General features: G+C 49.3%; 1 protein-coding gene across 2 annotated transcripts; it reads left to right on the top strand.

The window, feature by feature from the left end:
- Positions 1-1,554: 1,554 nt before the first annotated feature.
- DUSP12 (dual specificity phosphatase 12) lies at positions 1,555-24,265 on the top strand. 2 transcript variants are annotated; one of them, XM_060236855.1, is made up of 6 exons: positions 1,555-1,925; positions 4,179-4,292; positions 4,396-4,514; positions 7,851-7,947; positions 19,886-20,072; positions 23,767-24,265. In XM_060236855.1, the coding sequence occupies exons 1-6, from the start codon at positions 1,675-1,677 to the stop codon at positions 23,923-23,925; spliced, it is 927 nt and encodes a 308-aa protein (XP_060092838.1). In that variant the 5' UTR covers positions 1,555-1,674; the 3' UTR covers positions 23,926-24,265. The 2 variants fall into 2 exon arrangements, with proteins under 2 accessions (XP_060092838.1, XP_060092837.1); XM_060236854.1 differs by lacking the exons at positions 19,886-20,072; positions 23,767-24,265 and adding exons at positions 12,079-12,218; positions 13,588-14,453.
- Positions 24,266-26,350: the final 2,085 nt, after the last annotated feature.

The raw sequence follows: 26,350 nt of genomic DNA, 5'->3' as shown, positions 1-26,350 counted from the left end.
GTGGGTGGGGCTGGAGAGGGCTCTCACAGCAGCTGCCCTTTCAAGGACAACCTCTGCCAGAGCTATGGCTGACCCAAGGCCATGCCAGCAGGTGCAAGTGGAGGAGTGGGAAATCAAACCCAGTTCTCCCAGATAAGAGTCCGCACACTCAACCACTACACCAAACTGGCTCTACAAACTGGCACTACACTGAATATACCTGAGTAGGGTTCTGAGTAGATATTCTCTTAGCATTTTAGCCAATGTTGAAATACAGTTGAGGGCTTTTATGGTGCTAAAAAGGTAAAGGTAGTCCCCTGTGCAAGCACCAGTTGTTTCCGACTCTGGGGCCACGTTGCTTTCACGACATTTTCATGGCAAACTTTTTACAGGGTGATTTGCCATTGCCTTACAACTTAGTAATTCTTGGTGTAGAATTCAGTTTTTTGTATCTGACATCTGCATCCCAAATTCCATCTGTGCAGCTCCCCTTCTTCCACCTTCTAGGGTTGCCAATCTCCAGGTGGGACAAACAATGGAAGTTAAACAACTACTGTGGTAAATAACAAATTTTATTATAACCATTTAAAAATCTTCATATACTTTAATGCTCCACATTTAAAATTTTGCATAGTTCATGTTGTAATGAAGGTCCAATTTAAATATCCATTCATGTATTTTAATACTTCATATTATAAATTTTGCATACTTCACATTGTAACAGAGGTCCAATATTGACATTCCCATATTGCAAAAAAAGTCTATGAGCACCCATTTCATCAGTAGACTTCCTCAGGAGTAATGCCTTTCTATGTTTTTTGAGGTTTAACACACTAGTACCAACCAATGTTCATATTCTTCTTACCACATCTTTTCTCTCATTCTGGAATAAACCAAAATAATGACAGCAAAAGATAGCACAAAGCTGAATGGAACTAAAAATTCTGAAGTTTTTATTTCAGTAAAAAGCTTACCACTCCAAGACACTTAAGTGTGTATGTTTTATATAGGAGCTAGAGCCAGTGCAAACTGATTTATTTAACCAGATGCTCAAGCCTTCTGGAGTTTGCTGGCCAGTAGCCTTCTATGAATATATTTTGACATTCTCACATTTTGACATATTACTGTTTTATTGCTTTTGCATGCTCATGCTACTTAGATCAAAGGTCTGCTCAATTTGTTAAATTTTACTATTCTGTCCTTGAATCTTAAATCTGTACCATTTTGCATTCTAAACCACTGCCTACCAGATAATTTAATATACTGTCCTTGGATCTTAAATTTGTACCAGTTTGCATTCTGAGCCACTGACCACCAGCTACGTGTGGCTTTGCTCGCTGTACCGGATTCCTCGTCTGATGAAGTGTACTTAGAGAGCGCACGAAAAGTTTAAGTTCTGAATACAACGAAGTTGGTCTTAAAGGTGCAACTGCACTCCAATGTTTTCTACTACTTCAGACCAACACGGCTGACTACTTGGATCGATACCGGAATTGTTCATGTAAACAGCACAGCGACCTTGCCCTTAGGGGCAAGGCAAAAGCGCCTTCTGCCCGGAGTGGGCGGGGCTTCTTCGGGCCACGCCCCTTAACCACGAGCCGCCTCTCTCGCCACGATTGGGCGGAAGAGGAAGTTGCGTCAAGGAGGCTTTCCCCAATGTGGCGGCGATCGACGGGGTGAGGTGCGGGCGTTGCCATGGTGCCGGTGCTTCCAGGCCTGTTCTTAGGCAGCGGCCTAAAGGACGCCGAAGAGGCCGGGAAAGGAGTCGTGACGGCGGTGTTGTTGGTGGACTTGGAGCCGCCCAGTTATGCCGAAGCCGAGCTGGAGGCCGTGCTGCGCGTCCCGCTGCTGGATGAGCCCCAAAGCGACCTGCTGAGCCGCCTGGACGCATGCGCGGCCTTCATCAGCCGAGCGCGGGAGAGGGGAGGCTGCGTCCTGGTGCGATGGTGAGAGCGCGGAGGAGGCTTTCCTTCGCCCCCTTGCCTTGCAGCGCCAAGTAGAGTTGCCGGGTCTGTGTTGGAAAACGCCATTTCCAGATTGGGAAACATCGCCACCCCCGAATTCAGATGTTCCCCAGTCTGGAAATGGCTACCCTACCCCATCCCTTGCTGATGTTCAAGGGAGACCTGGCAAGTGGCAACCTCAATGGAAACCCATTTCTCCATTCTGGAGATGTTAGTGGATTCCCAGTAGGGTTGCCAAGTCCGACTTAAGAAATAGCTGGGGACTTTGGGGGTGGAGCCAGGAGACTTTGGGGGTGGAGCCAAGATCAAGGCTGTGACAAGCATCATTGAACTCCAAAGGGAGTTCTGTCCATCACATTTAAAGGGACGGCACACCTTTTCAATGCCTTCCTTCCGTAGGAAATAATGAAGGATAGGGGCACCTTCTTTTGGGGCTCATAGAATTGGACCCCCTGGTCCAATCTTTTTGAAAATTGGGGAGTATTTTGGGGAGAGGCACTAGATGCTATACTGAAAATTTGGTGCCTCTTCTTCAAAAAACAGCCCCTCCCAGAACCCCAGATACCCACGGATCAATTCTCCATTATTTTCTATGGGAATATATCTTCCTAGGGAATAATAGAGTTCCCAGCAGACATTTCCCTCCCCTCCCCCCCGTTTTCTGACGACCCTGAAGTGGGGGGAAGGCCTCCAAACCGGGGGATCCCCTGCCCCCACCTGGGGATTGGCAACCCTAATTCCCAGGTCCTGCCTGGAGGTTGGCAACCCTAGGTGTGTGCATGCTGCCCCATGAGGAAGGGACCTGCAGCTGTCCCCCTCTGGCGTTGGGTGGGTTTATTTATTCCTTGTGGGGGATGCTGGTGCTGTTTCCCCAGAGACCCTCTCAAGGCTTGCAGAAGGAAACGTCCAAATTGAAAACCACCGCAGCTCAATAAAACCACCAAAATTGGATAAAAACTAAGCAAGCCCCACAGTCTGAAGAAATCTAGCTAGGCAGTGGGAATGACATAAATGGAATAAATGCTGCATAAGAGTAGAGTGGAAGGCAGGCTCTTAGCCAGTTTGGTGTAGCGCAGGGGTGGCCAACGGTAGCTCTCCAGATGTTTTTTTGCCTACAACTCCCATCAGCCTCAGCCAGCATGGCCAATGGCTGGGGCTGATGGGCGTTGAAGGAAAAAAACATCTGGAGAGCTACCGTTGGCCACCACTGGTGTAGTGGTTAAGTGTGTGGACTCTTATCTGGGAGAACTGAGTTTGGTTCCCCACTCCTCCACTTCTTTTAGGTAGAGAAAGCAGGGTATAAAAACCTTCTCTTCTTCAAAGAGAAGTTCCTTGTGGATAGTGTCTGTAGAGCATTAGGAAGGCCGGGTTGGATGGCAGATGATAATCTGTTTTGATACCAAATGTACACGTATTTATACGTCTCTTTGCTTTTGAAGAGCATCTTAACATAATTACGGCTTCCTTCAGAATACACACAAAGCTGTGCAGGAAAGATCCCTCTCTCTTGAAATGTACATGTTTTGAAGGAAAAAGCTGTGATCGGCAATGCTTCTCATACTGGTGATGTGAGAAATGTGCCTTTTGTATTTTGCTATCCAGTCCTCCCAGAGGCCATAAGGGCCCCGCAGGACCTCTCCCAATTCTGCAGGGCCCCTAAAAATGAGCTTTTTCAACAGGCCTACAACAACTAACGAGGGGTGGGGTTGTGACTGCCACTTCTATGTCACTGAGCAATACCATCATTAGGGGAGGGGACGGTGGCTCAGTGGCAGAGCATCTGCTTGGGAAGCAGAAAGACCCAGGTTCAATCCCTGGCATCTCCAGTTGGTGTGAAAAACCTCAGCTTGAGACCCTGGAGAGCCGCTGCCAGTCTGAGTAGACAAGACTGACTTTGATGGACCCAGGGTCTGATTCAGTAGAAGGCAGCTTCATATGTTCATCTGTAAGATCGCAAACAGACTAACAGAAGAAAAAAAAAATTATAGCACTATACGGTTAGTTTTTAAATTGTCTGTAATTGTCTCATTTTATCTTTTATGATTGTAATTGTAACGTTTTATTATGACTGTTAGCCGCCCAGAGTCCACTTGTGGAGCGGGCGGCATATAAATCCAAAGTAAATGAAATAAATAAAATGCATTGTAAAAAGCAGGTCTCTAGCTTATAGAGGAAATGAAACGTGAAGAGCAATCGTTGTGGCTGCGTTCTAATGGTCGTCTCCTTGTCTTTCAGTTATGCCGGGGTCAGCCGAAGCGTTGCTGTGGTTACCGCTTATTTAATGAAAATTAATCATCTCCCTTTTGAAGAGGCCTATGCCTTCGTCCGATCCCTCAGGCCAGAAGCTGAGTATGTGTCCCTGCACCCTTTGGTAAAGTTTGTTTCCATTCTTCCGTAAGAACCAGATGTACATCCTCTGGGAGTGAAAGCATTTGTTTTAATTTAATTCCAGAATGAACGAAGGTTTTGAGTGGCAACTGAAACTCTATGAAAAAATGGGTTGTGAAGTTGATGTAACCAGCGCCCTTTACAAGCAGTACCGTTTGCAGAAGGTCACAGAGAAATACCCTGGTAAGTGACAGGAAGATTTCCTGCTTCTTGAAGCAATTGCAATGAAAGTTGCTGTTTAGAAGTTTCTACGGAGTACAGTGGACAAGCCTCTACGTGGGACTGCCCTTGACCCAAATCCGGAAGCTGCAGCGAGTGCAGAATGCAGCGGCTAGGTTGCTATTGGAGCTGCCTGTACGGGTGCACATTCAACCTGCGCTGCAAACACTGCACTGGTTGCCTGTGGCATTCCAGGTTCGCTTCAAGGTGCTGGCTTTAACCTTTAAAGCCCTATATGGCCTGGGGCCTGCTTACCTGCGAGACCGCTTTTCCCCATACGTACCCCAGCGGGCACTATGTTCAGGCTCTCAAAATCTTTTAACAATCTGTGGGCAAAAAGAAGTACAGTTGGCCACCGCCAGGGCTTTTTCTGTGGTGGCCCCCACATGATGGAATACCCTCCCAGAAGAAATTAGAGCTCTGCGGGACCTGGGTACGATTCTGCAGGGCCTGCAAGACCGAACTCTTTTGGCTTGCAGTTAACACCTGAGGCGGGCAACCGCTACATTGTAATATTTACATCATTGCTCTGAGAGCCCGACTGCCGCTATGATGGCGTCTGAGCGCCAACATAACAGTAGCAAAAGTGTCAGCAATATGTGAGCTCCAAAGCAATAATAGCAGCGATGCTAAAAGAATCTTGGATGGACAGCTTATAGTTTTGTAAATTGTTATATTGTTTTGTTATATTGTCTTATTTTTAAGCTGAATTGTTGTTTTAAAATGTAGGTAGCCGTCCTGAGCCCGTAAGGGGAGGGCGGGTGGGATACAAATCTGATTAAATAAATAAATAAAATAACACAAAGCATCCAACTGTCCAGAAGGTTAAGAGAGCTAAATAACGTTACGCTTAATACATAAAACACATTGAGGTATTTAGTTTAAAAAGCCATAAAAGGAGCCACCAAAGAAGCTCTTGGCAGCTTAAAGATGGAGAAACCAGCGGAGAATCAGAACTTTCCCTATTCCGAACGTTTGTTTGACTTTTCCAGTTGCCAGAGCAGTCAATGATCTGCACTGTGGTTTTTGCAGTGTTCTGTCAGCGGTGAATTCAACTGAAATTAGCATTAAAAACACGAGTCAATGAACAGCAGTTATTATCAAAGTGTGAATGTCATTATACATAGGGCGAACAGGACAAACCCTGTGCCAAAGGATAAAATGGGCACATATCTGGCATTAGGAATTACAGAACTGAGAAATCTGTGGGAAAACACTTTAACCTTCCAAAGGTGACCTCAAGGTAGCTGTTTTTCTGCAAAGGAACTTCCAAGAACAGACTGGAGAGAGAAACTGCTGAATTACAATTTATTATGAAACTTGGCACAAACACCTCCCCAGGACTGAACAGGGATATTGGTTTTTTTTATCTCATTACAGATGCTAAACCCACTCTCAGTGAGTATAGCTATACATCCACAGTATTCCAATGTAGTTCTCTTTTAGAATAGTGTATCAGAAGAATATTTTATATTGACATATTCAATATAAAATATTGGCTGTTCATCTCATTACATATACCTAACCTATTTTCATTTTACGTATTCTTGTTTTCTAATGGCAGACTAGAAGGATGTTTATAATGTATAGATCAGGGGTGGCCAACGGTAGCTCTCCAGATGTTTTTTTTTGCCTACAACTCCCATCAGCCCCAGCCATTGGCCATGCTGGCTGGGGCTGATGGGAGTTGTAGGGGGAAAAAACATCTGGAGAGCTACCGTTGGCCACCCCTGCTATAGATTGATGCTGATAAGTGAATCAGGTAGCCTACGACCTTGGAAATACATGTCCTTCTGTGATTTGCAAAAACACCAGTTGGCAGGGAACTTCATTACCTTTTCTGGCTATCCACCCCAAACGGCCAAGCCACAGTTTTATCATGCGACCACAGCCAGCTTGCACTCCTAAACCACAAACTGCACGTCTTTCAGTCCACGATACCTGATCCCCTCGTCTGATGAAGTGTGCTCCACTTTGGGGGCCCAAAGCAGCTCACATTCTTCCCTCCTGTAGATTATCCTGACAATGTCAACCAACCCTGTGAGGTCGGTTAGACTTAGAGACAGCAACTGGTCCAAGGGCACCCAATGAGTGGCGATTCGAACCTGGGTCTCCCAGACCATCATCTAGCCTTCATGGGATATCCTTCAGAATTTTCAGCAGACGAGTCTCACACACAACAGGATCGCTCTCTCGTGCCGTTAACATGCAGCGTTTCTAATACCCTCAGTGGCACACCATAGCAACTTTGAATGATTTCTTTGTGTGGGTCTTTAGCTTGGAAGATACGTGCTGCTTCCCCCACATCAGAACTAATATTTTGAGGACCTCATCTGAGCCCAACTTCCTTGCTTCCAACTAGAGTTCACAAATGCGTCTGCTGCTGGAGAATGACATAGAAACGCAGCAGATGGAGGAAAGTCCAAACCGACCTTTCCTCTCCTCTCCCCGCCCTCGGTGGATTTTATTTTTCACTTGTTTCGTGGCTTGCTTTGTAGCCTGAGGATCATTTTATGGATATATTTTAGTCTGCTCAGTAGTGGGGGGTTTTTTAATGCTTGTTTTTCTGGCTACTTTTAACATTGATCATTTATGTTGTGTTTTCATAGTGAGCCATTTCCAGCAGTTTTCTGGAGAGACGGCATATGAATTCCCTAAAGGACTAAGGAAAATATTTATTTATTTATTTCGATTTATATCCCGCCCTACCCCACCGAAGCGGGCTCAGGGCGGCTCACAACGTAAAAATTCTAACAATAAAATTAAGAATTAAAATACATTAATAATTTACACAATAAAATAAACGCAATTCGTCAGTGTGCTATCCCACAGTTTTCCTTAAAATATTCAGATGCCGGTGAGTTGTATGCCAACCGGAAGAGGACTGTCTTACAGGCCCTGTGGAATTGCCCATAATTTCCATAACTTCCTAAACTATAGGGGGCCCCCAAAAAGAAGACCACAGATTTATACTCCACCCTCTTCTTTGAATCAGAGTCTCGGAGCGGCTTACAATCTCCTTTATCTCCTTTCCCCACAAACACCCTCTGAGGTGGGTGGGGCTGAGAGAGTTCTCACAGCATCTGCCCTTTCGAGGACAACTCCTTCAAGAGCTATGTCTAACCCAAATATGTGTTGCAGATGGTATTTGAAAATGTAATCCAGTGAACTGTAAAACGAAGGCTCTTGTTTCAGTCGCAGCAGCTCCTCCATGGAGCAAATGTGAAAAGCAGGGTGCTTGAAATCTTCCGCGACGCTTGTCGAAGTGTTCCTAAATGCAGATGCGCTTCCTCTTTTCAGAGCTACGAGACCTGCCACGGGACGTCTTTGCAGCTGACCCGAGTGTCGGACGCCAGGCTCCAAGTCATGAAGCTCTGTATAAGTGCAGGAAGTGCAGGTACGGGGCTCCGCTGACCTGACCTGAAATGAAATTTGTTTCTTGCATTGGCTGCTGATTGCTGATAGCGAGAAGATTCAGTTTTGGGATGAGAGTCTAACAAGGGCTTCCACTTTGGAGGAGGCGGGGGCAATATCAGCATTTTTGATGGGCTAGGTGACACTGGATTTGAAGCGTTCATAGTTTCCTCCCCCCCCCTCCCTTCCCCAGAAGAGAAATAAAATTTGGACAGCTGCTACGACGAGGACATGCATTGTTTGAAATAGTTCTCAAATCTGGTAAGATATTTTTTCAAGGGTCAGAAGGGAACACTTTCCCTATGAAGAAAGGTTGAAACGCTTGGGACTCCTTAGCTTGGAGAAACGTCGACTGCGGGGTGACATGATAAGAGGTTTACAAGATTATGCATGGGATGGAGAAGGTAGAGAAAGAAGTACTTTTCTCCCTTTCTCACAATACAAGAGCTCGTGGGCATTGGATGAAATTGCTGAGCAGACAGGTTAAAACGGATAAAAGGAAGTACTTCTTCACCCAAAGGGTGATTAACATGTGGAATTCACTGTCACAGGAGGTGGTGGCGGCCACAAGCATGGCCACCTTCAAGAGGGGCTTAGATAAAAATATGGAGCAGAGGTCCATCAGTGGCTATTAGCCACAGTGTGTGTGTGTATAAAAATTTTTTTGCCACTATGTGGCACAGAGTGTTGGACGGGATGGGCCATTGGCCTGATCTAACATGGCTTCTCTTATGTTCTTATGTAAGGGAAGTAATTGAGATAAGCAGGTACTGATTTTTTCCCCCCGAAGATGTTTGCTGATGCCACTAAGAGAACTTGCTTTCCTGACACCCTAATATCATAAATATTCAGAATTTCTAGACATTTGGCTACTCAAACATCCCGAAGGCACCCACTTATATGTGGTGTGCCACGGGGTGCGATTCTATCCCCGATGTTATTTAACATCTATATGCGCCCCCTTGCCCAGATTGTCGGGAGGTATGGGCTGGGATGTCACCAGTACGCAGATGACACCCAGCTCTGTCTAATGATGGTTGGCCAGTCTGACTGTACCCCAGATAATCTAGACCTGGCTCTTCAAGCCGTAGCCACTTGGCTCAGGCAGAGTCGGTTGAAGCCGACGAAGACGGAGGTTCTCTATCTGGGTCAGGGTGGCCTGGGAAGGGAGATCCCTTGACCAACTCTTGACGGGGTGCCGCTGATACCGGCCGCTAAGGTCAAGAGCTTAGGCGTGCTTCTGGAGTCCTCTGACAGTGGCGGCTCAAGTTGCAGCCACTGCCAAATCCGCCTTTTCCCATCTCCGGTGGGCTCGGCGGTTGGCCCCTTTCCTGGAACGCGACGACCTAGCAATGGCGATCCATGCCACGGTCACCTCGAGAATAGATCACTGTAATGCTCTCTCCATGGGGCTACCCTTGACCCTGACTCGGAAACTGCAGCTAGCGCAGAACGCAGCAGTTTGGCTGTTAACGAGGCTCCCACGATGGGAGCACATTCAGCCGGTGCTGAAAGAACTGCACAGGCTACCTATTGTGTTCCGAGTCCATTTCAAGGTGTTGGTATTGACCTTTAAAGCCCTATATCAGGGGTAGGGAACGTTGGCTCTCCAGATGTTTTTTTTGCCTACAACTCCCATCAGCCCCAGCCACTGGCCATGCTGGCTGTGGCTGATGGGAGTTGTAGGCAAAAAACACCTGGAGAGCCAATGTTCCCTACCCCTGCCCTATATGATCGGGGGCCTATCTATCTTCAGGACTGCCTTTCTCCACATATTCCCCAGAGATCACTGCGTTCAGGGACGAAGCATCTACTCTCCATCCCCCGGACCAAGGGAGGCCAGGCTGTGCTCTACGCGGTCTAGGGCCTTCTCAGTGGCAGCACCTGACATATGGAATGCATTCCCGGAGGCCATAAGGGACCTCTCTCAATTCCACAGGACCTGCAAAACCGAGTTATTCCGACAGGCCTTTGGCACTTAAACCGGGAGAGGACTGCCACCTACACTACTGAGATATTGGAACTACTTCGGGTTTAACTGTTAGTAAAGGACAGTCCCGCCTAGGTAGTTATTTAACAGCACCGTAAAATGAAGCATCTACTCTCCATCCCCCGGACCAAGGGAGGCCAGGCTGTGCTCTACGCGGTCTAGGGCCTTCTCAGTGGCAGCACCTGACATATGGAATGCATTCCCGAGAGGCCATAAGGGACCTCTCTCAATTCCACAGGACCTGCAAAAACCGAGTTATTCCGACAGGCCTTTGGCACTTAAACCGGGAGAGGACTGCCACCTACACTACTGAGATATTGGAAACTACTTCGGGTTTAACTGTTAGTAAAAGGACAGTCCCGCCTAGGTAGTTATTTAACAGCACCGTAAAATGGTTTTGAAATGTTTTAATAGTGTTTATTGTTTGTAGCTTGATCGTTTAATTGTATTTATTGTCTGAAATTTTGAACTGATTGTTAGCCGCCCCGAGTCCGCTTGCGGAGAGGGTGGGGTATAAACTAAAGGTAATAATAATAATAAAATAATAATGATAAACATGAAGATATTGGATTTATACCCCGCCCTTCACTCTGAATCTGAGTCTCAGAGCAGCTCACAGTCTCCTTTACCTAAGAGAGTTATGGCTGACCCAAGGCCATTCCAGCAGGTGCAAGTGGAGGAGTGGGGAATCAAACCCAGTTCTCCCAGATAACCACTGCACCAAACTGGTTCTCAAAGTACATAATTAGGTATCTTAAAGAGGTTTGGCTCCTTACTGGGTGCAAGATCGCGACGGTGGTCACCAGCAGGGACCGCTTTGCCTCCCTTGGAAGGAGGAAGAGGCGGGGCACACATGAGGGGTGGATCCAGGGTTTAGGGGTGGCTCCACCCCTGCCCTTCCTGTTCGTCTGCATGCTCAGTAGCTGGAGGGAGCTCCGAGGATCTCTGAAGACGTGCCAAGGAGCAGGGCTGCGGCCCACACAGTGGCGTGGAGCGAGCTGCAGGCGGTGGCGGAGCGGGGCGTTTGGCAGCAAGGCCTTGGCCCGCGTGGCGCGGCAGTGGTCCCTCGAGCCCGGCACCCAAATTGGCAGGCTGGGAGCGTTCGGGGGGTTGGGCTGCTGGGTCGAGTGGGTGAGGCGGCCTTTCCTGCTCCAGGGCATGGGGGAGTGCCGGGGCTGTGGCCTCCTGGGCGTTGCAGTGGCTATGAAGGAAGCGCGGGTGGCAGCCTACTGAGGAGCCCTGAGTTTGCCTTTGCAGGCCAGGGGACAGCCAGGCTGCAGCATTGGGTGGGTGAAGCGGCCATTCCGGCCCTGGGGGTGGGTTGGGTCTTCCTGGGGCTACCAGGTTCCATGGGAGGCAGTGTTGGGCCCAGCATGCTGCAGGCTTGGGGTAGTCCTGAGAAACCCATGGGCAGACTAGTAGGAGGCTTGGCCTTTGGGGCAGACCCAGGGGGCGGTTCTGTGCTGGAGTGGCTTCAGGCCTAGGCGGCATGGGGTCAAGGAGGGGACAGGGGGGCTCAGAGGGCAAGCGGCCAGCTCTGAGCGCTGCCCCAAAGCAGGCGGTATTTGCCCTTTCTGTGGACAAGAAGGAAGCTGTCCACGGTGGAAATATGTTCTTATACGGCTTCAAGCATAGCCAGCTTCAAGAGGGGAATGGATAAGCGTATGGAGCGGAGGTCCATCAGTGGCTATTAGCCACAGCTCATCATTGGAACTCTCTGGGGCAGTGATGCTCTGTATTCTGGGTGCTTGGGGGGGCACAGTGGTAGGGCTTCTAGCCCCACTGGTGGACCTCTTGATGGCACTTGGGTTTGGGTTTTTGTGACCACTGTGTGACACAGAGTGTTGGACTGGATGGGCCATTGGCCTGATCCAACATGGCTTCTCTTCTGTTCTTCTGTGACACAGAGTGTTGGATTGGATGGGCCATTGGCCCGATCCAAGATGGCTTCTCTTATGTTCTTATGACATGCCGTTCTGGAGAGGCTATAAGTGCTAGAGGAGCAATTGGGTGGGATTGTGGCCTCTGTCAAGGCGGTGCATGTGGGGGGAGGCAGAGGAGGCAAGCTACGGATAGGAGGTTTCAAGCAGAAGCATTAGCACGTTTGTCTGCTTTGGAGGGCAGGTGCGGTGAGTTGTTGGGGAGCGAAAGTCTGGTTGCAAGTGCGATGCACCAAGTGGAAGGGCGAGGCGCGGAGGGAGCGAGACAGAGGCAGCAGCCCGCTGCGATTCCGGCGGCTTTGAGAGAAGCACCTTCAGCTGAGGGTAAGCATGACCGAACACACACTGGCGGGCTCGAATGGTCCTGGAGCCAGCGTATGGCCTCCAGATCCCCAGCCACCTCTCAGGAACGGGACGCGGCACAGATGCCCACGTCAGGTGGGCATGGGGGATGGGTCAGGCAGTGCCTTGGGGGACGGAGGGGAGTGTTTCACCGTGTGGCTCTTGAAGCTCCCACTGCTCTGTTGGCTGGCTTGGAGACGGCATTTGTCTCTTTAAATCACTCCTGCAAGCCAAGCCAGCCAACAGCTTGGAGAATCTATTTGCCTTCTCTCCCTCCTCTGACATTCACATTCCGCAGCTCTCTAACATCTGGCGTTTATTCTATGTGGCTCTTATGTTAAGTAAGTGTGGCCATCCCTGGGCTTTGCGGATCCAGCTGTTCAGCAGCTGGGGTGTAGGAGGTTACAGTGCTACAAGTCTTAGTGTCAAGCTCCGATAGTCCCAATAACGATATCCTTTGTTTATTTCAAATAGATTCATTTATTAAGACCTAGAGATGCTTACAGGACAGGTAACTTAAAGAACTGAAGAACCAGAGCATATACAGAGATATATAATGGGGGTTCACAGCCATTACTATTTGGCGGGCACTTCTACCTTAAGGGTCACATGTTATAATAAACAACAAAAGAGGAAGAACTGCATATCAAAGAGATAAGGACGTTTGAAGATACTAGATGTCACGTTCTCCGGGTGCAGGCAGGCAGGAGTCCAAAGCCAGTCCAAGGTGTCAAGCAGGAGCCAAGTCACCAATGCAGAATCACAAACCAGAATCAGAAGTCAATGTCCAAAAGCCAAAAGGTCAGGGTGCCAAGGGAATCAAGCAGGTCCTGGGCGGGAGCTATATGGGAGTCTCAATCAGTCTGCTCCCTGGGTGGCAGTCGCTCTGCTAGAACTCAGGGCTGAGAGATCTGAAGCATCGGCGTGCCTCATGCCTTCGCTCTGAAAGTTCTTTCCGGAGCCTGCTTCGAAATCTTGAGATGGGAGTAGGAGAGCTTGGAGGAGACTGATCGTCAACAGCTGACACTGGTGCGGGAGAGTGATTGATGGGCCAGCTGCTGTTTGTTCAGCTGAGGAACTGGCTGGCAGCTCTTCCAGGTCAGTTAACCCTTCCAGCTCCTCCTCGTCAGGGCTCATGGCACTAGAGCATTCCTTCTCGCACTTGTGAGACACAACAGTGTTTCATGAGAATCGAAACATCCCCTAGCCAGATGGCCCTGGCTATGAAGTAGTAAATACCACCATTCAGCTTCTAAGGGAAAGATATAGGCAGGAGCTTGACACTTAGGTTCGTCCGCTTAATACCCCGTAAGAGATTGGCGTTCTGCTGTTAACTGTGTTTTCTTTCTAGGCTTGGCTGACCACTATGAGAAGCAAAGAGTCACCGTCTGCGGCGACAGTATGATCTTTTGGGCGGCCCACTGGGCGAACAGGAAGCCCACAGGTTCCCAGTTGGGGCTGCATGAGTTGGCGTCAGTTGAGTGGTTGGGGCGACAGGACTTGAGGTGGCTCGGCCTCCTCCCCTTGCTGTTCAAGGAGAGGAGGGGCCCCCCACCTCACGTCTTGTTGATCCACCTGGGCGGAAGCGATCTCGGCCTGGTGAAAGGGAAGGGCCTGGCGATTCAGGCAAAGGCCGACTTGGCGCTCATCAGGAGCAGGTGGCCCGGCGTGGAGATCGTGTGGTCCGCTATATTGCCGCGCCGCGACTGGAGCAGCGTGGGAGACCCGAAATGTTTAGAGAGGGCCCGCTTGAAGGTAAACAGAGAACTCAGGAAGGCAATGGCGGATGGATTGGGCCATTTCTTGCCTCACCCCGGGATACGAGCGAACTTGCCTGACCTGTATAGCGGAGGTGGAGTACTTCTGTCGGACAAGGGCAACGATATATTTCTGGAGGATTTGCAGCACGGGCTTCAGGAGGCCTTAGGCTGACCGGCGGGCGCAGGGTCCTACATGCATCCATCGAGCACCATCCAGAACCTACCCTGTTAGGAGTCAAGGGGCCCGTCAAGCTCGGCCTTCGGGTTTTGCAGCCCAGGGCAGGGTATGTGGGCTGCCTTTGGGACCGCACTGGCTAGGCTGCTTCCCTCTTAAGTTTTGTGGCTTGGAGGGGAGCACTTCAGGGCGACGCCCAGCCTTGTCCTATTTTCCCCTCAGGGCTGGCCCTTGCCCCAAAAGATGTGAATTGTAAATAAAGTGGCCCTTTGTTAAACCCAATTGCGCGTGGGTCTCTTTCTTCTGACAGGGGGAGCGGCAGTTGCCCGTATATTTATTTATTTATCAGATTTCTATCCCACCCTCCCCCGACAGGCTCAGGGCGGCTAACGACAGCTTAAAAACATTAGCAATTTACAAGCATATTAAAATTAAATACCGTATTTTTTGGACCATAAGACGCACCCCCCCCCCAAAAAATGGGGGGGGGAGTGTGTGCATCTTATGGAGCGAAGGTACTGGTACGTACCTTCCGGGGGGGGCGATCCGCTGCCTCTGCCTCCGATCCGGTGCTTCCCCCGCGCCTCCCTGCCTGGCTCCATCGTCTTTCAGCAAGCGCTGGGATCGCTCCACGTGGCCCCACCGCAAACCCAGCACTTCGCAAGCGCCGGCTGCTGAGGGGGCAGCGTGCTTCCTCCTTGCCTGTGTGCCTGGCTCCACCTCTGATGCTTAAAGCAAGCGCTGGGATCGCTCCCTCTGCCCTCCGATCCCAGCGCTTGCTTTAAGCATCACAGCTGAAGCCAGGCACACAGGCAAGGAGGAAGCACGCTGCCCCCTCCACAGCCGGCGCTCGCGAAGCGCTGGGTTTGCGGTGGGGCCACGTGGAGCGATCCCAGCGCTTGCTGAAAGAAGATGGAGCCAGGCAGGGAGGCGCGGGGGAAGTGCCGGATCGGAGGCAGAGGCAGCGGATTGCCCCCCAGGAGGAAGGTGCATCCTATCGTCTGGAGCGCCTTATGGTGTGAAAAATACGGTACATAAAAAAGCATTTCCATGCATATTAAAAATCCAAGATGGCAAGCTTCTGATTTCCATTATATTAGTTCCGTGAGATTGTCGATGCTGAAGGTAATAGCTGCCTCCCCCTAACCATTAAAGGCGAGTTTGAATAACTCGGTCTTACACGTCCTGCGGAACTGTTGCAGGTCCTGCAGGGCCCTGATGTTTTGGGGGAGGGCATTCCATAAAACGGGTGCTGTTACCGAGAACGCTCTGGCTCTAGTGCTGGACAGTTGAGCCTCTTTCGGTCCGGGGATCTTAAGGAGATTTTGGGACCCTGACGTAGTGCTCTCTGGGGAAGGGCTGTCCCAAAGGTAGACAGGTCCCAGGCCATATAGGGCAGGGGTGGCCAACGGAAGCTCTCCGGATGTCTTTTTTTTGCCTACAACTCCCATCAGCCCCAGCCATTGGCAATGCTGGCTGGGGCTGATGCGAGTTGTAGGCAAAAAAAACATCTGGAGAGCTACCGCTGGCCGCCCCTGATACAGGGCTTTAAAGGTTATAACCAGCACCTTGAAACGGATCTGGAACGCCACAGGCAACCAGTGTAACGCTTTCAGCATAGGTTGAATGTATTGAGCGATTGCAGTCTCAGCCTTTCTGAGTCCAGCATTCTGAACGTAATTCCTCTTGCCAGCAACGCTCTAAGCTGCAGGGTCTCGTGAGCAAAAATCCTGCTTTGTGAGCTCCTGGCATTAAGTCAGTCAGTCCTTAGTTTATTTACAGTCACAGACCAAATAAGAAACAAGAATAATAATATATTTTATTTATGTCCCGCCCTCCCCGCCGAAGCAGGCTCAGGGTGGCTCACAACATGTGAAACTTACAATATAAAACAGTATATGCAATTTACTAATTAAAACCATACAATTACAATATTAAAAGCATAAAATTACAATAGGAATTAACATTTTCAGTGCTGTACTCTAGATGTTCTCCTCAGTAGGTTATGATGGCCGAATATCGGGGATCAATCCACATTTAAGTGAAGGCCATTTGAAAAAGGTTAGTCTTGCAGGCCCTATGGAATTGATCCAGACTCCGCAGGGCCCGCGTTTCATCCGGTAGTTGGTTCCACCAGTGTGGAGCGGCGATTGAAAAGGCCCTTTCACGTGTACCCTTCAGTTTGGCCTTCGGCCCAGGGACTCTCAGCAGATTTTGTGTACCTGATCTCCGTACTCTCTGGGGCACATATGGGGAGAGATGGTCCCTAAGGTAGGCAGGACCTCGGCCATATAGGGCTTTAAAGGTAATAACCAGCACTTTGTAACGAATCCGGTGTACAACTGGCAGCCAGTGCAGCTTGCAGAGCCCCGGCTGCATGTGCTCCCACTCGGGAGCCCTAATAACAGCCTAGCTGCCGCATTCTGCACCAGCTGCAGCTTCCGGGTTCGGCACAAGGGCAGCCCCGTGTAGAGGGCATTACAGTAATCCAATCTCGAGGTGACCGTTGCATGGATCGCTGTTGCCAAGTTGTGACGCTCTAGGAAAGGGGCCAACTGCCTCGCCTGCCTAAGATGGAAAAAAGCGGATTTGGCAGTGGCTGCTATCTGGGCCTCCATTGGCTGCTATCTGGGCCTCCATTGACAAGGAAGGCTCCAATAGAACCCCCAAGCTCTTGACCTTGTGTGCCACTTTCAGTTGCACACCGTCAAAAACTGGAAGGGGGATTTCCCTTCCCAGACTGCCACGACCCAGGCAAAGGACCTCTGTCTTCGTTGGATTCAGCTTCAACCTACTCAGCCTGAGCCAATCTGCCACGGCTTGCAATGCTAGGTCCAGATTTTTTGGGACGCAGTCAGGCCGACCGTCCATTAGTAGATAGAGCTGGGTATCATCCGCATATTGATGACACCCGAGCCCATATCTCTGGGCAAGGGGGCGCATGTTAAATAACATCGGAGAGAGCACTGCCCCTTGTGGCACCCCATAATCTAGTGAGTGCCTCTGGGACAGCTCTCCTCCAATTGCCACCTTTTGTCCCCCTCCGTCGAGGAAGGAGGAGAGCCGTTGTGAGGCCAGCCCTTGAATCCCTGTGTCAGGTCAGCAGCCGATGATCGAACGCAGCCAATAGATCCAACAACATCAGCGCTGCCACACCACCTCGATCCAGATGCCTCTGGAGATTGTCCACCAAGGCAAACAGCACTGTCTCCATCCCGTGACCCGGGCGGAAGCCGGACGGATAAGGATCTAAGATGGAAGCGTCATCCAGAAAACTCTGCAACTGTAACGCTATTGCCCTCTCAATGATTTTACCCCAAAATGGTAAATTTGAGACTGGCCGATAATGTGCCAATTCGGCCAGATCTGATGTAGTCTTTTTCAGGAGAGGGCGGACCACCGCCTCTTTGAGAGGTGTTGGAAAACGCCCCTCTGAGAGGGATCTATTTACGATCTAAAAGCTTCAACGCAGAAGATAAAATCTACTATAACAACTATTAGGAAGGACAATCGTCTTAACATGTTCAGTATAAAAAATTACCTCAGGACACAAGTAAAACAGAAAATCTTAAAACTAAGAAGCAGTAAAACGAGTCTTTCGGATGCTATATAGCAGGCAGCACGGAACTTAGCAACAGCTTTGGAAATGAGCTGGTTTTCATCCGAAAGCATGAGATTAAGACTTTTTGTTTCCAGCAGTCCAGAGTTTGCCCTTAATATAGGCTCTGTAAATTTCACACGGGCCTTTTTATACCAGGAACACCTAAGAATTATGTGCGCAGTGGATTCAACTTCCCCTAAGCCGCAGTGGCAAAGCCTTTGTGCCAAAGGGGATCCCCTTATATCTGCCCTCGAGAACTACTGAGGGAAGCTCTGAGCATCTGGCCAGAGTAAAAGCTTTTCTGAATTTATTAACATCTAGGTGGTGGAGATAGTTTGAGTACCCAACCTGATATCTAGTCTGCTCTGGTGATCTAAAAGCTGGATATCTGGCAAGATCAGACTGCCTCTCAATGTCCTTAATTCTTCCCTTCACATTTTCCTCGGCCTGGTTGGAATTCAGAGCCAGAATGGTTTCAGGGGAAAAACCAAGAAGATGTAATTTGCTAAGAACAGCTTTCAGCTGGGATTAAAGCGGTGAGCTCCTGCATAAAGTAGTGTGCTCAGGGGTCATCCTCCTTGAGCTAAGGCAAAAATGTGTGAGCTGGAAGCTAAAAATCTGTGAGCTAGCTCACGCTAACTCAGCTTAGAGGGAATACTGGTTGCCAGGAGAGCTGTAATTGTCCATTTTGTGCCTGCTTTGTTTCTGGTTCAATCATACAGATTAATCTAGCAAGCAGCCCTTCTGCTGTTGGTAAGAACATAAGAGAAGCCATGTTGGATCAGGCCAATGGCCCATCCAGTCCAACACTCAGTGTCACACAGTGGCAAAAAATTTTATATATACACACACACTGTGGCTAATAGCCACTGATGTACCTGTGCTCCATATTTTTATCTAAACCCCTCTTGAAGGTGGCTATACTTGTGGCCGCCACCACCTCCTGTGGCAGTGAATTCCACATGTTAATCACCCCTTGGGTGAAGAAGTACTTCCTTTTATCCGTTTTAACCTGTCTGCTCAGCACTTTCATCGAATGCCTACAAGTTCTTGTATTGTGAGAAAGGGAGAAAAGTACTTTCTGGTAAATACTTTTGAGTCGTATCCTGAATCCCTGGGAAAGTAAGAGAGCTTCAGCTTTGCCAGTTAGCTCAGCCATCATGGCTAAAAGGCTCTGAGTTTCTATATTTCTCCATACATTTTTTTAAAAATTCAGATCTGACTGTATCACACTCCCATCGCGTACACAAAAAACCGACACAGAATCAAGATAATTTTGAGCTTACATGTAGATGTGTTTTATTGACATCATACTTGGTGCTATATTTTTTTGTATTCTACCAAGCAGGGGGGGGGGTTGGTAGCAGGAACTCCTTTGCATATTAGGCCACACACCCTTGATGTAGCCAATCCTCCTGAAGCTTACAATAGGCCTGTAAGCTCCTGGAGGATTGGCTACATCAGGGATGTGTGGCCTAATATGCAAAGGAGTTTCTGCTACAGAAAAAAGCCCTGCTACCAAGTATAAAAAAGAGCAAAATGTGCTATACATACAGTATATTTTTGCTTTGTCATTTCCCCTTTCCTCCACTCTACTGCGTTTACCACTTTGTTTAACTTTGCGGCCCCGTGGCGCAGAGTGGTAAAGCAGCAGTACTGCAGTACTGTGGTCTGAGCTCTTTGCTCATGACCTGAGTTCGATTCCGGCGGAAGCTGGATTCAGGTAGCCGGCCTAAGGTTGACTCAGCCTTCCATCCTTCCGAGGTCGGTCAAATGAGTCCGCAGCTTGCTGGGGGGGGGGAAGTGTAAAAGACTGGGCAGGCAATGGCAAACCACCCCGTAAAAAGTCTGCCGTGAAAACGTCGTGAAAGCAACGTCACCCCAGAGTCGGAAGGGACTGGTGCTTGCACAGGGGACCTTTCCTTTTCCTTAACTTTGTTGCAAGCTTTGATGTACATAAACCGCAAGTGCGATGGATAGCGTGTGCATGCATACATCGAACATTTTAAGAAATGCATACATTTTTAAAAAAAACGAATTATCTCTTACTGCCACGTGCCGCTAATGTCGGATGCCTTTTCGGTTTTTGTGTTGCTTTGCTCCCGGCGGCTAGGCGCCTGCTCTTCCGGGCTTCGAGCGTCCTCGCCCACACAGAAGGCAAGGGGCCTGCTGCTTTTGCACACAAGAGACTCCCGGACCCCGCCTCCTTTCAACGCGGTGGACAATCGGCTTGCACTTCGTATTTCGTCGAGCCCGTCGAGTGGATGGAGCCAGCCCTGCTGGGAGTGCTGGAAGGACAGGTGAGGGAAGCGGTTGCGCAAGCGATAGTTGGAAGTTGCTCCGGGCTAGGGTGGCCAAACTTGCTTAATATGAGAGCCCCATAGAATAAATGGAGTCAAGGTGCACCTTTAAGACCAACCCATTTTTATCGAGAACATCAGCTTTCGGGTGCTCTTAAGCGCACTTCATCAGACGAGGAATCCAGCACGGTGAGCAGAGCCATACATAGCTGAGCAGAGCCCTACAGAGCTGGTAGGCAGTGGCCCAGAATGCAACATGGGACAGATCGAAGAACCAATGACAGTGAAGTGAAATGATCTGGTAGGCAGTGGTTTAGGATGTAAAATGGTACAGTGACAGAATAGGACAGTTAACAAATTGAGCAAACCTTTGATCTGAGTAGCACGAGCATGCGAAAGCAACAAAACAGCAGTATGCAGTAAAAACACATTGAGCAAACCAATTGTGTTCCGAGTCCGTTTCAAGAAGTTGGTATTGACCTTTAAAGCCCACTGTGGTCAGGGGCCTGTCTATCTGCGGGACTGCCTTTCTCCACATGTTCCCCGGAGAGCACTGCGTTCAGGGACAAAAAAATCTATTGTCCATCCCTGGACCAAAGGAAGCTAGGTTGCGGCTGACGCGAGCTAGGGCCTTCTCGGTGGCAGCACCAGAATTGTGGAAGAAGAAGAAGAAGATGATATTGGATTTATATCCCGCCCTCCACTCCGAAGAGTCTCAGAGCGGCTCACAATCTCCTTTACCTTCCTCCCCCACAACAGACACCCTGTGAGGTGGGTGGGGCTGAGAGGGCTCTCACAGCAGCTGCCCTTTCAAGGACAGAGTCTCAGAGCGGCTCACAATCTCCTTTCCCTTCCTCCCCCACAACAGACACCCTGTGAGGTGGGTGGGGCTGAGAGAGCTCTCACAGCAGCTGCCCTTTCAAGGACAACCTCTGCCAGAGCTATGGCTGACCCAAGGCCATCCCAGCAGGTGCAAGTGGAGGAGTGGGGAATCAAACCCGGTTCTCCCAGATAAGAGTCCGCACACTTAACCACTACACCAAACTGGCTCACCACAAGGCCACAAGGGCCCTGCGGGATCTCTACTTTCTGCAGGGCCTGTAAGACTGAACTGTTTCGACAGGCCTTTGAGATCTAACCGGGAGAGAGCTGCCACCCGACATCATTATAGAGTACCATATGATCACCGCTTATGTTATATTGTAGTGATACAGCACCATGAAATGAAATGTTTTTAAAATAATTTTAAACTGTAGCTTTTTTAAAATTGGTTTTTAATTGGTAAAAATGAATGTTGTTAGCCGCCCTGAGTCCGCTTACGGAGAGGGCGGGATAGAAATTTAAAGTAATAGATAAATAAATAACAAATAGAATAAATGTCAGATGCTTGAGAGCTGCAAGACGCGAATGTCCAATGTTTGAGGGCAGGCAGGAAGAGAGATTGGGGTGGGGGGAGAGGTGAAAAGAAAGCAACTTTAACTTTAAATGCATTCTCTAAGCCAGCCAACCGGGCAGTGGGGGCTTCAAGAGCCACAAAAAGTGTGTGAAGGCCACATGTGGCTCTCGTGCCGCAGCCTTGCCACCCCTGCTCTGGACAATTCTTAGGGCTTGATGACTTGACCTGTAAAAGAGGGTGGACTTCCATCAGTTCTCTGTCCACAGAAAGGGCCAGGTTTATGAGTTTACTCAGCTAATACAGGGGGGTCGAGGGGGTAGCGTGGCTATATCTTGGATAATGGTAGGACTCTTCCTTCACCCCGTACCTCTTCAAAGCTGTTTTGTTGCAGCCTGAAGCTGCACTGAGGAGAGGAGAAACCCTAGCTTGATCATGTCCCAGTCTAAATGAGGAATGGCCCCGATGGACGGAAGGCCAACTGCCTTCTGGCTCAGCTGTGTCTGTTTTAGGGTTGCCAGATCCTATCTGGTGTCCACTGGGGTGGGTGGGAGGAGGAATCCTGGCTCCATTCTGCGTGGCACAGTGACCACCATGACATCGGGGAGGGGGCACTAGCTTTTTGGGCAAAACTCTGTGGTTTGGAGCCAATTTCACCAGAGAGTTTTGCCCCAAGAACAGAGTGTCATGGTGGAGTGTTGGCGATGTGATGATGTCGCTTGCGGGTGATGTCGTGTTGCGTCTGGGGCAGTTGCGGGGGGGATATCCCCTGTCGGTGGGGGAGCACCCCACAAAAGCAGGCATTCCCATGCCCCCGGTGGGTGTCTGGGAACCTAGTCTGTTTGGTGGAGCAGTTCCTTCAGAGTGTTGCACTGGCAATGGGCAGTTCATCTCAAGCCTTTGGGCACCATGGGTGGTCACAATGCTGATGGGGAATTAGCTAAATATATGAGAGGCCATTGCATGTGTGTTCCCCAGTCCTCCACTGGCAGCTGCTGGAATGGTCTTGGGTCAGCCATAGCTCTACCAGGAGTTGTCCTTGAAAGGGCAGCTTCTTGTGAGAACTCTCTCAGCCCCACCTACCTCACAAGGTGTCTGTTTTGGGGGAAGGAGATGGAGATTGTGACCTCTCTAAAACTTGGAGATTCAGAGTGAAAGGCGGGATATGAATCCAATATCATCTATGTGAGCGCTTGTGCCTTTGGTTCAACTGCGGTGGTGTTACGGAACGTTCAGACACATTGCAGCTTCCCACAAACAGTGCAGCTTGTCTTGAGAGAGGCAAAAGGGCAGTTGGATTTGGGGGAAATTCAGAGGACACACCCATGAAATGCAGCCAATCCTCCTGGAACACTGCATTGCGCAGAAAGTGAACTGCTGAATGGGCGACGGCCCTTCCAGTGATGTCAGGGGGTGCGACCTAATATGCAAATGAGTTCCTGCCGGGCTTTTCCTACCAAAAAAAGCCCTGCGGGTTGGGAAACGCATGCCGTTAAGTGTGGGTGGAATCAGTGTCTTGAGTCCGGTGCAGGGGCTAAAGAATGGGTTTGCTTTGTGGAGAGGACCCGGATGGCAGGGAAGCGAAAAAGATAGCAAGATCTTTGGTATTAGGCTGAAGGAAATGCCTAGGGGATGATAGGGTCGAGTGGGGTGGGGCTGCTGGGATGTGGAGGGAGAAGCCTTGTGCAGGATTGGGGCAGGCAAGGGTGTGTGGATTTTGAAGGAAGGTGGAAGCCAGAAAGCCAGGTGAGGAGAGGACAAGGGCGTGGCTGGCTGAAGAGAATGGAGCTGGGGAGCCAGACCTGAACAGATGATGGCAAAGAGAAAATGAGCCAAGAAAATGATGGGCAGAGTTCTTCCAGGCAGGGTCTCTAGATAGAGGTGAATGGGGTTTTTTTGCAGCGGGAGCTCCTCTGCATATTAGGCCATACACCCCTGATGTAGCCGATCCTCATGGAGTTTACAGTAGGCCCTGTACGAAGAGCCCTGCAAGCTCTTGGACGATTGGCTACATCAGGAGGGTGTGGCCTAATATGCAAAGGAGTCCTTGCTACAAAGAAAGCCCTGCAGAGAAGGTTCTGAGATGCACACGGTACAGGTATGCCCTGACAGCTGGCGGATTTGTGGGCAAAGGGGGGGGCAGGTTTCATGGTGAGCGGAAGGAATAGTAACCAGCTTTGGTTCCAGATCCTCAACTTTGAGAACGTTTTGTTCTGAATTTCCCATATCCGCGGGGGAGGGCAGTTTGACAGGTGAAGAATGTCTTGCGTGTGCCTTACGTCCGGTTGTGTTCTTTTGCAGCTCCTGTGCCCCAAGTGCTCCTCAAAGTTGGGCTCCTTCCACTGGCACGGTGAGCAGTGTTCCTGTGGCCACTGGGTGACCCCTGCCTTCCAGATTCACAAGAGCCGCGTGGATGAAGTGAAGGAGCTTCTTGCGGGCAGCGGGCAGAGCGGGAGATGAAATCTGTGCGTGTGCCATTCAGGCACGAAGACTCTGAGGGCTTCTTCCAGACTGCCTTAATCTGATCAAGGGAAAACATTTTCCCCCCTCCAGCTTCGCAGCAAAGGGCAAATCCATCGGAAACGACTTGCGTTTTGGAGCATTGCCCAGAAGCGGGTTTGCGCCGGGAGAGCTTAAGTTGCTCGGGTTTAATCAAGAAATCATTTTTGAAAAGATGTCGGTATTCCCAGGAGCTTTTACGGACGATTGATTTGGTTTGTATTGAAGTTGCCTTCGAGGCCAAGGTGATCAGGAAAACATGACCTATTGGGTGCCGCGCTAAAATATAGCTTTCCAGACAGTGGTTAGTGTCATTTCCAAAGAGGGTTGGGTGTTTGGGGATACAGAGCGGGAAGAAACTGTTGTTGATGGTGTGACTGAGCCACAACGAAAAGAAAAAAACTCTCTGTGTAAAATGCAATTTTAACTTCTGAATAATAAGTATCAAAATACAAAACGAATATGATCAGTCCACATCACCAAGTTAAAACCTCCTAAGTTACTCAATGCTCCTACTGGCCTTATGTGGCTGAAAGCTGCTAAATTACATTCAGTCCAGTATTAAAAGCAGGCGGTCCACTGGAGAACTGGTCCGCTTTGCAAGCCGTTTCGGATCTCAAATCCTTCTAGGGACCATTCTTTTGAGTATTGTACAGTTTTCCAGGTCCAGTAGTGCCAAATGAATTTCTAGCGTTCTTTGATTAGCACGCATAATAGCGGGAAGGCCATAGTAAGTACTATCCTTATCAGCGATACAGGCGTCCCTGCATTGAGTAACTTACGAGGTTTTAACTTAGTGATATGTACTGATAATATTCATTTTGAGTTTTGATACTTATTATGCACAGCAAGTTAAAATTACATTTTACACGGAGAGTTTTTTTCTTTTTGTCGGGGCTTAGTCTCGACTCCGTGGTCCCGTTTACGTTGCGTTGATGGTGAGTCAGCAGAGGAGAGAATGCATTCAAAGTTGCTTTCTTTCCACCTCTTTCTCTCTCCCCTCATCTATTTGCCTGCCTGCCGCCTTTCCTTCCTTCCTTGCAGCTCTCAGAGACGTTCATGTCTTTGAGCTCTCTCCAGCTGGATAAAAGAGGGATGAAACTGGCAGGGACCCTGTAGTTTCAGAGAGAGAGAGAGACAGCTGTTCCAGAGTAACTTTTTTATTATTATTGAAGCCCTAAACCATAACGCAGAAACCTTTAAGCAGTAATATGCAGCATACAGAATTAAATGCCTAAATAGGCTGCACTGCAATTCTATAGAGGATGTATCCTGGTTGCTCTGCTAAGACTCATAAGGAGAGTGATTGCCTAGAGCAGGGGTGGCCAACGGTAGTTCTCCAGATGTTTTTGGCTACAATTCCCATCGGTCCCAGCCAGCATGACCAATGGCTGGGGCTGATGGGAGTTGTAGGCAAAAAAAACATCTGGAGAGCTACCGTTGGCCACCCCTGGCCTAGAACAACCCTGAACAAAAGCCAAGACTGATGTTATCTAGCTGTAAAATCCCATGTAGGTGTATATTAGAACATAGGAGAAGCCATGTTGGATCAGGCCAATGGCATATCCAGTCCAATACTGTCAAACAGTGGCCAAAGAAGCCCAAATGCCATCAGGAGGTCCACCAGTGGGGCCAGGACACTAGAAGCCCTCCCATTGTGGCCCCCCCACAAGCACCAAGAATACAGAGCATCACTGTCCCAGACACAAGGACATAAGAGAAGCCATGTTGGATCAGGCCGGTGGCCCATCCTGTCCAAATCAGTCAGTCAGACTTGCAATAAGCATCTTGACATGTTTGACAAATCCCAACTCCTCATACACAGCAACACTCTGTGCCACCCAGTGGCCAAAAAACTCAGGTGCCATCAGGAGGTCCACCAGTGGGGCCAGGACACTAGAAGCCCTCCCGCTGTCCCCTTCCCCCCCCCCCCAAGCGCCAAGAATAGAGCATCACTGCCCCAGACAGAGAGTTCCATCTATACCTTGTGGCTAATAGCCACTGATGGACCTCTGCTCCATATGTTTATCCAATTCCATCTTGAAGCCGTCTATGCTTGTAGTTGCCACCACCTTCTGTGGCAGTGAATTCCATGTGTTAGTCACTCTTTGGGTGAAGAAGTACTTCCTTTTATCCATTCTACCTGACTGCTCAGCAATTGCATTGAGTGCTCATGAACAAAAGCAGACTGATGTTATATAGCTGTAAAATCCCATATAGGTTTCTATTAGAACATAAGAGAAGCCAGTGGCCCATCCAGTCCAACACTCTGTGTCACACAGTGGCTAAAAAACCCCAGGTGCCATCAGGAGGTCCATCAGTGGGGCCAGGACACTAGAAGCCCTCCCACTGTTGCCCCTCCCCAAGCACCAAGAATACAGAGAGT

Source organism: Heteronotia binoei, chromosome 4 (genome assembly GCF_032191835.1).
Source record: "Heteronotia binoei isolate CCM8104 ecotype False Entrance Well chromosome 4, APGP_CSIRO_Hbin_v1, whole genome shotgun sequence".
In the NCBI taxonomy this organism is placed as follows: Eukaryota; Metazoa; Chordata; class Lepidosauria; order Squamata; family Gekkonidae; genus Heteronotia; species Heteronotia binoei.
This window is presented reverse-complemented; position numbering and strand designations above follow the sequence as displayed.